Source organism: Heloderma suspectum, chromosome 2 (assembly GCF_057233095.1).
Source record: "Heloderma suspectum isolate Gila_16-S chromosome 2, 16-S_ref, whole genome shotgun sequence".
In the NCBI taxonomy this organism is placed as follows: domain Eukaryota; kingdom Metazoa; phylum Chordata; class Lepidosauria; order Squamata; family Helodermatidae; genus Heloderma; species Heloderma suspectum.
In genome coordinates this window covers 73,137,412-73,151,007 of record NC_139459.1, presented here as the reverse complement: position 1 = coordinate 73,151,007, position 13,596 = coordinate 73,137,412, and the positions used below count along the sequence as shown (strand labels likewise).

Here is a 13,596-nt window from a genome sequence, read left to right as displayed (position 1 = left end):
CAGGACATAAATACAACAGCAGCCTCCTGCCCATGTTCCCCAGCAACTGGTGTACATAGGCATACTGCCTCTGATACCTGAAGTTATACCTGAAGCAGGGATTTTTTGCCCAACATGAATCACTTTACACTTGCTTACATTGAACCACATTTGGCATTTGGATGCCCATCCTCCAAGTTTGGAGAGATCCTTTTGGAGCTTCTCACAATCCCTTTTTGTTTATTTAATCCCTAAATCATTTGGTGTCATCAACAAACTTGGCCACTTCACTGCTCACTCCTAATTTCCAGATAATTTATGAACAAGTTAAAAAGCATTGGAACCCCACTATTTACATCCCTCCATTGGGAGAATTTACCATTTATTCCTAGTCTCTGATTTCTGTTCTTTAACCAGTTACTGATCCATAAGAGGGCCTCTCCTCTTTTTGCATGACTGCTAAGTTTGCTCAGGAGACTTTGGTGACGAAATTGCACTGGCTACCTATTTGCAACCAGGCCAAGTTTAAGGTTTATTATTTTTATTTACAACATTTACATACCACTCCATATCTAAAGAGATTCTGAAGCGGTGAACAATAAATTATAAAATGATAAAAAGATAAAAGAAATAAAACACCATATTAAAATTATTATTTTTAAAAACAGAGTACTGATAAAACCATGGCTGGTCAGTCAAAGAAGGCTTCCTGGAATAACGCTGTTTTCAGGAGGCACTGGAAATAACACAGTGTTGGCCCCTGCCTGACCTCCAGATGCAGGGAGTTCCATAGAAAGGGGCCACTACACTGAAGGCTCTTCTCCAGGTGGACTCCCTTCAGACCATAGGTCCACGTGGAACCACCAAGAGCATGCCTTCTGATAACCTCAGTGACCAGGCAAGTTGATAAGGGAGAAGGCGCTCTCGGGAATCCTGGTCCCAAGTTGTTTAGGGCTTTATATACTAGTACCAAAACCTTAAACCTGGCCAGGTAAAAAAATAAACAGCCAGTTACATGCTGAAAGGGAGCAGCTCCTGACAACAGCCAGACTGCTGCATTCTGACTAGCTTCAGCTTCCAGACCAGCCTTAAGGGCAGCCCTACATAGAGTGCATTGCAGTAATCCAGTCTTGAGGTTATTCGCGCCTGTACCACTGTGGCCAAGCCATCCCTGTCCAGGAGCAGCCACAGCTGCTAAACCAGGCACTCTGACCTGCCATGGCCACTTGGACCTCCAGAGACAATGATGGATCTAGGAGTACCCCCAGACTACTTTCAGAGGGAGTGCAACCCCATCCAGAACAGGCAATAAGCCTACCTCCTAGACTCAGAAACTACTCACCCACAGGGCTTCCATCTTGCCAGGATTCAGTTTCTGTTTATTAGCCCTCATCCAGGCCATTACTAAGCCTAGGCACTGAATCAGGACTTGCACAGCCTCACCTGCTTCAGATGACACACAGCTCTATCTCCCTGTGACAACAGCATACTGATGGCACTTGGCTCCAAATGCCTTAATGATCACTCCCAGCAGCTTCATATAGATGTTGAACAACACTGGGGACAAGATGGTACCCTGCAAAACACCATAGCTCAATTGCCAAGGGGCTGAGGAATGGTCACCCAATGTTACTCTCTTGGTAAAGGTTATCCATCAGGTTGACCAAGACTAATTTGATCCTTCTTCCCCTTCATGGATCACTGCCTTGTTGTGGCGAAGGGGCTTCGTAACTCAGTGAAGCCATAAGCTATGCCGTGCAGGGCCACCCAAGACGGACAGGACATGGCAGAGAGTTCTGACAAAATGTGGTCCACTGGGGAAGGAAATGGCAACCCACTCCAGTATTCTTGCCAAGAAAACCCCATGGAACGTATCACAAGGCTAAAAGAGATGACGCCGGAAGATGAGCCCCTCAGGTCGGAAGGTGTCCAATATACTACTGGGGAAGAGCAGAGGGTATTTCCAAGCAGCGCCAGAAAGAGTGAAGCGGCTGGGCCAAACCCGAAAGGACACTCAGCTATGGATGTGTCTGGTGGTGAAAAGAAAATCCGATGCTGTAAAGAACAATATTGTTTAGGAACCTGGAATGTCAGATCAATGAATCAAGGTAAGCTGGAGGTGGTCAAACATGAGATGGCAAGATTGAACATCGACATCTTGGGAATCAGCGAACTAAAATGGACAGGCATGGGCAAATTTAATTCAGGTGACCATCATATCTACTACTGTGGGCAAGAATCCCTTAGAAGAAATGGAGTAGCATTCATAGTCAACAAAAGGGTGGGAAAAGCAGTACTGGGGTACAATCTCAAAAATAATAGAATGATCTCAGTATGAATCCAAGGCAAACCATTCAACATCACAGTAATTCAAGTCTATGCCCCAACCACTGAGGCCGAAGAAGCTGAGGGTGATCGGTTCTATGAAGACCTCCAACACCTTCTAGAACTAACACCAAAAAAAGATGTCCTCTTCATCATAGGGGACTGGAATGCTAAAGTAGGAAGTCAAGAAATCACCGGGATAACAGGCAGGCATGGCCTGGGTGTACAAAATGAAGCAGGACAAAAGCTAATAGAGTTTTGCCAAGAGAACACGCTGATCATAGCAAACACTCTTTTCCAGCAGCACAAGAGGCGACTCTACACATGGACATCACCAGATGGTCAATATCGAAATCAGATTGATTATGTCCTTTGCAGCCAAAGATGGAGAAGCTCCATACAGTCAGTAAAAACAAGACTTGGAGCTGACTGTGGCTCAGATCATGAGCTGCTTCTTGCAAAATTTCGGCTTAAATTGAAGAACGTAGGGAAAACCACTAAACCATTCAGGTATGACCTAAATCATATCCCTTATGAATATACAGTGGAGGTGAGGAATAGATTTCAGGGATTAGATCTGATAGACAGAGTGCCTGAGGAACTATGGACGGAGGTCTGTAACATTGTTCAGGAGGCAGCAACGAAATCCATCCCAAAGAAAAAGAAATGCAAGAAAGCCAAATGGCTGTCTGATGAGGCTTTACAAGTAGCTGAGGAAAGAAGGGAAGCAAAAAGCAAGGGAGAAAGGGGAAGATATATCCAACTGAATGCAGCATTCCAGAGAATAGCAAGGAGAGACAAGAAGGCCTTCTTAAATGAACAATGCAAGGAAATCAAGGAAACAAGAGAATGGGAAAGACTAGAGATCTTTTCAAGAAAATTGGAGATCTCAAGGGAACGTTTTGTGCAAAGACGGGCATGATAAAGGACAAAGAAGGCAGGGACCTCACAGAAGCAGATGAGATTAAGAAGAGGTGGAAAGAATACACAGAAGAACTATACAGGAAAGATCTTCATGTCCTTGATAGCCATGATAGTAATGTCCTTGATAGCCATGATAGTGCGGTCACTGAACTTGAGCCGGCCATCCTCAAGAGTGAAGTCAAGTGGGCCTTAGGAAGCATTACTAACAACAAAGCTAGCGGAGATGACAGTATTCCAGCTGAGCTATTTAAAATCCTAACAGATGATGCTGTTAAAGTGCTGCATTCAATATGTCAACAAATTTGGAACACTCAGCAACGGCCACAAGACTGGAAAAGGTCAGTTTACATTCCAATTCCAAAGAAGGGCAATGCCAAAGAGTGTTCAAACTACCGCACAATTGCGCTCATTTCACATGCCAGCAAGGTGATGCTCAAAATCCTACAAGCTAGGCTTCAGCAGTATGCGAACCGAGAACTACCGGAAGTACAAGCTGGGTTTCGAAGAGGCAGAGGAACTAGAGATCAAATCGCCAACATTCGCTGCATCATGGAGAAAGCAAGAGAATTCCAGAAAAACGTCTATTTCTGCTTCATTGACTACGCTAAAGCCTTTGATTGTGTGGATCACAACAAACTCTGACAAATTCTTAAAGTGATGGGAGTACCCGACCACCTTACCTGTCTCCTGAGAAACCTGTACGAGGGTCAAGAAGCAACAGTAAGAACCAGACATGGAACAACCGAGTGGTTCAAAATTGGAAAAGGAGCACGACAAGGCTGCATATTGTCACCCTGCTTATTTAACTTATATGCAGAGTACATCATGAGAAACACCGGGTTGGATGAATCACAGGTCGGAATTAGGATTGCCGGGAGAATTATCAACAACCTCCGATATGCAGACGATACCACCCTAATGGCAGAAAGCGAAGAGGATCTAAAGAGCCTCTTGTTGAGGGTGAAAGTGGAGAGTGCAAAAGCTGGTTTGAAACTCAACATTAAAAAAACTAAGATCATGGCATCTGGCCCCATCACTTCCTGGCATATAGAAGGGGAAGAAATGGAAGCAGTGACAGATTTTACTTTCTTGGGCTCCAAGATCACCGCAGATGGTGACTGTAGCCATGAATTTAAAAGACGCTTGCTCCTTGGGAGGAAAGCTATGGCAAACCTAGACAGCATAGTAAGAAGCAGAGACATCACCTTGCCGACGAATGTCCGTCTAATCAAAGCTATGGTTTTCCCAGTAGTAATGTATGGCTGTGAGAGCTGGACTATAAGGAAGGCTGAGCGCCGAAGAATTGATGCTTTCAAACTGTGGTGCTGGAGAAGACTCTTAGGAGTCCCCTGGACTGCAAGGAGGTCAAATCAGTCCATCCTAAAGGAAATCAACCCTGAGTGCTCATTGGAAGGACAGATACTGAAGCTGAAGCTCAAATATTTTGGCAACCTAATGCGAAAAGAAAACTCTCTGGAAAAGACCCTGATGCTGGGAAAGACTGAAGGCAAAAGGAGAAGGGGATGGCCGAGGATGAGATGGCTAGATAGTATCACCGGTGCAATGAATATGAACTTGAGCACGCTCCGGGAGAGCGCGCAGGACAGGAAGGCCTGGCGTGCTATGGTCCATGGGGTCACGAACAGTCGGACACGACTGAACGACTGAAGAACAACAACAAATTTGATCCTGTAACCAGGTCAAAACCTAAACTGGAATGGGTCTAGATAATCAGTATCCTCCAAGAGAGCCTGCAGTTGTTCTGCCACAACCCTCTCAAGTACCCCCTAAGAAGGGGGTATTTGCAACTGGGTGGTAGTTGTCTAATACCATTGGGTCCAGAGTGGGCTTCATCAGGAGTGGTCACACTACTGCCTCCCTAAGGACAGCAGGAACCACCCCTTCCCACAGAGCATTTACCACACCCTGGATCCACCCAGTCATACCTCCTCTGATAGCTTTTATTAGCCAGGAGGAGCAAGGATCAAGAAGGCACGTGGTCAGTCACATTGCTGCAAGCACCTTGTCCACATCATTAGGCTGCAGCACTTGAAACTGATCCCACAAAACTGGGCAGATGGTGGCATCAGATACCTCGACTGAAACTGCACTAACAATGGCATCAAGTTTGCTGTGCAGACAAGCAATTTTGTCCTCAAAGTGTGATGCAAAAAGGTCACAGCAGGTCCTTGAGGGGACCAGGGCCCCATTCGTTGAGGAGAGTGTTAACAGCCCCTGGAGCACCCAAAAGAGCTCTGCTGGACGGCTACTCAGGGATGCAATGGAGGCAGCAAAATAAGCCTTCTTTGCTGCCCACACTGCCACACAACAGGCATGATTATGTGGTCTAAAGCATGCACGGTCGTCTTCACTTTGAGTCTTTCACCATTTGCACTCTAGCCAACATCCAGCCTGTTTCACTGCCTGCCGCTCCCCAGTATACCAGGGAGCAGAGCAGGCTCCACAGCGCTGGAGAGGGCACTAGGGTGCAATCAAGTCAATGGCTCTCCACATCTCACTGCCCTAGTAGCCAAGGCCCTACTCTCACTGTGGATCACCAGTTTTCTCCCCTATAAAATCCCTGAGTGTTCAGAAATCCATTAGATTCCATCACTCTCCTGGGGTGCACCATCCAAATGGTTTCCACACCTCTACAGGAGGAAAGAAATGGCATGAGTTCAAATCTCACTAGGAAATGGTCTGACAGTGAGGTTACTTGCCCCCTCCCCACAATTTTCGACTACTCATCTCACAGCCTGGAGCAAAGACCAAATCAAGGGTATGCCCCGCTTCATGTGCTGGGCCGATGACAAACTGACTCAGCCCCATGGTTGTCATGGAGGCCATGAAGTCCCGAGCCAGAGCTCCAGAGACAGCTTCAGCATGGAAGTTAAAGTCACCCAGAGCCACCATTCCTGGGTTCATCCACCACCACACTTGAGACCAATTCTGCCAGCTTGGTCAGGGAGGTTACCAGGTAGCAGGCCGAGTGGTACACCTGCAGCATCCACAATCTGTCTGTATGGCCCAATCCCAGGTGCAACCCCTCAAGGTCTGCTTCAAGGTGGAGTGATTTCCTGGAAAGATAGATGGAGGTTCTGTAAACCATGGACACACCAGTTGCTGGGGAACATGGGCAAGAGGGTGCTGTTGTACTCATGTCCTGCTTGTGGCTTTCCCACAGGCAGTTAGTTGGCCACTGTGTGATCAGAATGCTGGACAAGATGCACCTTGGTCTGATCCAGCATGGCTCTTCTTATGTTCTTACAAAAAGACAATAATGCATTCAATTGCCTACTGTGACTGTAGAAAGACAAATCATTTATGTTTTGTACATATGAATTTACTTAGACACGCTTGACTGGCACAGTTCATGTCCTCTTATTTTTTAGTAGATCTTAAGAGAAGTACTTTCACATATATAGGTGCACTGCTGGTCAATAATGATTTTTCAATGTTAAATAGCCTTTGGAATGTCAATTGCCACAATAGAGGTTTTGAAGCACTTCTCTAGAGCAAGGTAATGAAGAACAACTCTCCTGCGTCACTAAACACTGCAGAACCAAGGTCAAGGAACCGCAGCGACTATGTGACTCAGGGCTATTACACTGACTTCTGCACTTTCACCAACCCTGGGTATCCTTACTGTGATGAAAAGTGAATATTCAAATCAAGAGGTCCTATGGTTATTTGGGCTCAGGATCTCTGTTATTCTGGGATGTAAGGGGAAATCTTATATCTCCCAGCAAGAAGAGTAGGGAAAGGGGTGCAAGATGCAGAGAGAGGTACACACAAGCTCTAGGCAGAGGAATATTATTTGAAGAGGCTGCTGGAGATGAGGCACTGAGACACAGGCACAGGAAGAAAAAACTAAGCTAGGCACAGATATTTGATTTTTGTTTAAGTCAAAAAGCTACAGTTCTGTCACTGCATCCTATGAAATTATCATTATATTTGTAATACTAATATTTAAAAACCAGTGCCACTGTTCCCATTATTTTGCACTGTAGTTATTTTGCTTACTGTATCACTATCAAAAATATTGTAAGGGGGACAGTATTTCCTTCCCAACCAGCTTTAAATATATAATATTTTAAATGTTTGTTTTACTAAAGCTAACTAATGCAGTTGGCACAGACAAATATTTTATTTTTTGCAAAACCCTGATACATAATTACCTGGGCCCTCTTCTCCATATCCTGGCAAGTACCTAGCTGTTCTTCCATGGCAGCTCTAATCTGCCTTGCCTCATATTCCAACTGTCTTCTGGTCATATCTGTCTGCAAAGAGAACTAGAACCAAACAAAAAATAAAACAAGTCCAGTCGATTATGATGCTAACATTCTATTCACATGACCTAAACAAGGAATTCAAAAATGTAGACCTAGACCTGGTTCACACATGACCACCCCAAGAATCCACCCTCACTGGGTTCGCATATAACAACAAGCTGTGGCGCAGCCCCACCACAGCTTGAATTTTCCAAATGGTGGCTGGCGCTGCAGTGAGAATCCCCATGAGGAAATTCACCCACAATGGCTTCTCATTACATGTGAACCAGCTCCTAATCTTTATAGGTTAGAACAAAACCTAATGAGAATGTACCTTTCTCAATATGACAGAAAGCTACACTGTCAAAACAACGCCATTCATAAAATGAAATCTATAAACATGTAAAGGGCCATGAAAATATTTGTTGTCCATTTTGTACACCTCTCATTCTCTCTCCCCTAATGTAATAAGCAGTGCTCACATGTCTGCCAATCAACAGGCCCTACACACCCCTATTTTCCTCTTGAAATTTCTTTGGATGATGCGGGAACAGACACAGGAAAACAAACCACAGAAGGGATTCTCTTCTCAGTCACACTGTCTCCCTTTTCTCATCTTCCTTTAATTTGGGGTTTTGGAATATGTGGGAAAATATGAAGTTGTGCAGCCCACAGAAGCTCTATCCTTTGATTGTTTTATACGCAGTGCTTGTGATACAGTGAGTTAAGGTGCAATCCTATGCATATTTAGACAGAAAAAAATCCTACAACTAAGTGTAGGACTTTTTTCTATCTAAACATGCATAGGATGCCACCCTTACATATTTAAATAAAACAAGAATGTTTTGAGACCCTAGACAACGTGTCACATCTTCAGATTTTATTTATGGTTTATCTCCTGTGATGAAGTCTTGAAATTGCTTAAAAAAAAAAAAAAAACAGCTCTCGATAAGCCAGATATTATGCCACAATGCAGAATATAGATAGCGTATACAGATGTATACAATACATATAACCCTGAATCTTATCAGTGGGAGCTGCTCACTCACAAACAGGTGAATTTCCCAACAAAGCATGCCCACAACAGAGTTCATAAACCATACCAGTCATGTCTGCAGATTGGCATAATGTGGAATTCTTTGAGTTAAATGTTATCCTGGATTAACAGCTTCCTTTGTAGATAAAATTGCTTCGCAGAATTATTTAAGCAAATATGAAGACTGCCAAATAATTGCTAATAATGTATTGCATAAGACTGGATAAAAGTAGAACAAATTCCTCTCTGGAAGGGAGGGATGAGGGCAGATAGCTTGATGTTTTCCCCTTCCATATTGATATTGTAAAAGCAAATTAGAGCTGATATTGGTATAGTTGTGTAGGTTTTCACTTTTACACAGGAAATTCCCAGAAAGTGTATGTACCTTTGCATGAAAGTTAACGTATTTCCAAAGCACTGTAAAACAGAAGGCCTACACATAATATTGGCTGTATGAGACAGAATAAGTTGCTATTACTTACGTTTTCAGTAAGAGGAAGGCTATCTATCCTTTTCGTCAAATTCTGAAGCTGAGCATAATACCAGTCTTTTTCTTTTTCTTCTTTTTCAAGCTCAGCAAGCAAGAGAGATCTATAAATGAAGACACAGGTTTCAGCCATTATGCTCTATTAGCTGCCAGAAGTTGGGTAATAGTTTTTATACAAATGGGGCCTATGTGGGAGAAATCTGGTGCAATGAACTAGGTTTCTCTTCCTGACTTTTCCATTCATCTGATGCGCCATCATTAGCAATGCATTCTGAATATGGCTCAGTTTCTACCACTAAAAAGAAAAGGAGAATATTTGCGAAGCAATTCTAGAAGTATTTCCAAACGAACATATTTGTATCTTATTTTCTATTGCACATAGAATCTGAGAGAGAAAAAAAAAACACACACACACACACCCCGGAATCCTTATTCTTCTGTATGAGAACACTGTGGGTGAGAATAGGCATGAAAGTTGATGGTTAAATCTGTACTAATCTAAGTACTGTAAAAACAACAATTTCCTTACATTTTAATTACCTTAAAATTATTTATTCTTTATACTGTCAATTTATCAACAGTTCAACAACTTGCTGTTATCTTTTAGATGGCAAGATGGTGCTTTACAAGTACACAGATTCACAAATTCCCAACCATCTACAATAGTCACATCTGATATTTCTGTAGTCTTTCTAGTACTCTGATTTCACTCACCTCAGTACTCTCTTCTGGACTGAGAGACATAAATGCAGGAAACAGATTTAACATGCAATAGGAAAGGAAATGTAGTGGGGGGGTTTAAAAGATTATAGAGAATGTATCAAGACTGACATAGTATCACAGATAATAAAATGATACACAGGAGGATCAGTGGGACTTAAAAACAATCTAGTTGTTTGAATTTATCAATCTTTTCTCAGAGGGAATGGAAAGCACCAACATAAAAAAAATTAAAAATCGTTACACTTGTTGGTCCAATCTTGGGCAGCTCTAGAACACACAATGCAGGGCCATTTTTTCCTTGTTTCCCCTTTTTTTAACAGCACGTGCCAATCATTCTCTTGCAGAGTATAGGGATTCTTACCAACATGGGCCAGGATTCAAAGAACCAGGTTTTACATGCCCAAGGGACCTTTTGACTTCTATACTCTTGAATAGCCATCACCATCCCATATGGCAAGCTTTTTGAAATAAAATTCATGGGAGCTTTAAAAGCAACGTAACGTAGGAGTCCGTTGATGAAAGAACACATTTCAGAAGCCACCTCGGCATGCAAAAGCAATTCAGCATGTCCAAAGAAGCCCTTCAATCCTGTATGGTGAGATATTCATGGTTCCAAGAGGGAAAGGCGAAGACACCAGTTCGTGTTGTTTTATGGAGAAATTATATTTATTGTGTTTTTCAGTTTGTTTAACATGCCCAACAACAAAAACAGGGTATTCCAGTTTGCAAGGTAGAGAAAAAAGAAGACACGTGTACAGATGGGTTGATCATTTCCAAGGTAAGGCTTAAGTGTACATATCCATATAGGCAGTCCAAATAGGTGTCAATTAGTTGTTGCCAGTGGTATGCTGTGTTCAAATATAGCGAGGGCAGTAAGGTCTTCAGCAGAACATGATCTGAATTTCCCATGCAGGCTGTAATAAGCCTTGATGATGAACCAAGAAGGAAAAATCAGTCAGGCCTAACCCTTACTGATGGGTAAAATTAAAAGAATAAATCTTTAAAAGATAACAAAAAGCATGCACAGAAATGCACAAGTCCCATGCATAAAGCTGTACATTACTTCCAGGTAAGTGGCAGCAGAACCCATCGGGGAGCCCCAATACCACTCTGGATTACCCAGTCAGGTGTATTCAGAGGCAGCATCAAGAAAGGCAGAAAGGCAGAAACGGGAGGCTGACTTGACAGGAAAAACAGAAGCAAGAAAAAGATTGTTAAGTGAACTGTTTGATCAAGTGGACTGTTTAATTCCAAAGGCTCCACTAGCCAGGTCACTGTTTTCCAGACACTTGCCACATGTTACGACAACCAATCAGAACTCAGTCAGTCACTGAATGTAGTTATCAATACATCTGCAAAAAATAACACCAATGAAAAATGCGGTTCATCTACACGTTTAAACTATACAGTTGGGCCCATGAGCCAGAATTGACTCATTATGTGTTGAAATGCTCCCCTCTTGTGGTCACTGGTAGGATGGGTAGTCTAGGAAAGGTATTGGTGGGGCAATGGAAGAGAGAGAAGGGCAGAGAAAAAGGAAGAGAATCTGTAAATAGTCAATATTCCTGCGAGGGCCACTCCAGTATTCTCTCAAAGCGGTCCTGCCCAGGAGTAGGGCAAGCATGGGTTCAAATGTCCACACAAGGAAATGTTTCAATTGCATTCAGGGGTCATTAATGCCAAGTAAAGCTAAAGAATAAAGAAGGGTACAGTAGGGTGGGTTACTAAGTCAGCAGCACCAGTCACTAGATCCTTGAAGGTACAAAGGCAGCGATTCATCTTGCTCCCATCAAAGCTCTACAAAGCTCCACCATCTTTTGGGCATTCTCAGGAAAAAACATGATTTTGGATTGTGCTCCTCTCCATTTAAGATATCCTTTGTCCTGGGCACATTTTAATAGATTGTTTGTTGTAAAGCAGAGAAACTTTATGGTAAAAGCAATATTTTACTGTGGGCAATTTGTATCTTGCAATTGGGGCCCCAGCAAATTGTGGGCCCTCTCAATTTCTACAAGGTAGTCTACCAGCAGAATTAAGAGTTGTAATAAAGGCAGTGGGATTGCCTTGCTCCTCTCTTTTGAAGATCCCTCCCCCCAAAAATCCTTAAATTATTTCTGTAGGAGCTCTCTTCCAAAACTGATACCTTAGCTTGGAGCACAAAACTGCTGAACTCCAGGGCCTCCAGCACAGCTGCTGTGGAGTCTTCCAAGTCATCTGCTTTCGAGAGTTACATCTCCACAGTGTAATTTGCCGCACTGGGTTTTTGAGAGTGGTAACAGAGGAATTGGATGATGACAACTCTCCTGACACTGCTTTTAGGAGTTCCCTTACCCCAGGAATTCCCAACATGGTGCCCAAGATCCCAGCAGGCAACCGAAAATTATTATTATTATTTTTTAAAAAAAACACCCCTCATTTTTTTGATATACATACATGGATTTGTATGAAGTGCATACAACATTCTAGCAACTGTACTTCGGCTGCAACAAAAGTGGACCAAATATCCAAGTAAGTATCCATTTGAAGGTGTTGTCTATGTGCCACCCCATCAAATACTGAAAGTGTTGTAAAATCCTCAATCCATTGGATTATAGGAGGTGAGTGTTTTTCTTTCCAATGTTGTAATACCAGTCTTTTAGCTGTCGAGAGGGCGCAGAGAATCCATTTACGCTGACCATTTGTTAATTTCCATGAAGTAGGTAAGTAATTTAAGAGCGTGTTCATGAGTGAATAAAATGTGTTCCGGTACAAATTTTTCTGTGTAATAACCCCCCGCAAAAAGAAGCAAAGACTACACTGCTAAAACATATGTTTAAAAGAAATGTTAGCTGTATCGCACTGCCAGCAGTTATCTGAATTAGACAGTCCCTTATTAAAGAGACCCTGTAGCATCCAATAGACATGAAACAAAGGTTTTTGCTGAAGAAGATGCGGTCTAAGATCCATAGACGCAAAAGGTAGACACCAAAGTGGTAACCCACTGATTAGGCATTTTGTGGTGGTGCCCACAACAGTTATCTCAAATTCCCAAATGTACCCAGGGGTCCAAAAAGGTTGGGGACCCCTGCCTTACCCCAACCCCTCAGTAATCTCTTCAGGTGTGGTTGTCTTGGCTGTCAGCTGGTTCTGTATCATGCAGGGTTTATTTGCTCTGGATAATATTTCTGCAGCAGGAAAACTAAATTTGAAGGTGGTAGTGTGGGGTTCCCAGACATGAAGAAAATACTGCTTTCCAGCTCTCAGTACCAGGATCTTACTGGTGAAATTGAGCAGAGTTGCCAGATCTCACTGGAGTGCTGCTGCTCACTGTGCCATCTTGACTGGAAGTCAGGAAATTATAGATCACTGCCTTGTTGTGGCGAAGGGGTTTGCATAACTCAATGAAGCCATAAGCTATGCCGTGCAGCGCCACCCAAGACGGACAGGTCATGGTGCAGAGGTCTGATAAAATGTGGTCCACTGGAGAAGGAAATGGCAACCCACTCCAGTATTCTTGCCAAGAAAACCCCATGGAACGTATCACAAGGCTAAAAGAGATTATGCTGGAAGATGAGCCCCTCAGGGCGGAAGGTGTCCAATATACTACTGGGGAAGAGCAGAGGGTATTTCCAAGTAGCGCCAGAAAGAGTGAAGCGGCTGGGCCAAACCCGAAAGGACACTCAGCTGTGGAGGTGTCTGGTGGTGAAAAGAAAGTCCAATGCTGTAAAGAACAATATTGTTTAGGAACCTGGAATGTCAGATCAATGAATCAAGGTAAGCTGGAGGTTTGAGCTCATCTCAAACATGAGATGGCAAGACTGAACATCGACATCTTGGGAATCAGCGAACTGAAATGGACAAGCATGGGCAAA

General features: G+C 43.2%; 1 protein-coding gene across 4 annotated transcripts in view; it reads right to left on the bottom strand.

Annotated features, from left to right (window-relative positions):
• APC (APC regulator of Wnt signaling pathway) overlaps window positions 1–13,596 on the bottom strand; it is a 115,071-nt gene that overhangs the window by 50,596 nt on the left and 50,879 nt on the right. For 3 of the 4 annotated variants that reach the window (XM_084833870.1, XM_084833873.1, XM_084833871.1), the window contains 2 exons: window positions 9,018–9,126; window positions 7,407–7,520 (listed from right to left, as the gene is read on the bottom strand). In XM_084833870.1, the coding sequence (XP_084689996.1) occupies window positions 7,407–7,520; window positions 9,018–9,126 (223 nt within the window). The remainder of the gene's footprint in view (window positions 1–7,406; window positions 7,521–9,017; window positions 9,127–13,596) is intronic. The other variant, XM_084833872.1, reaches the window with a different exon arrangement.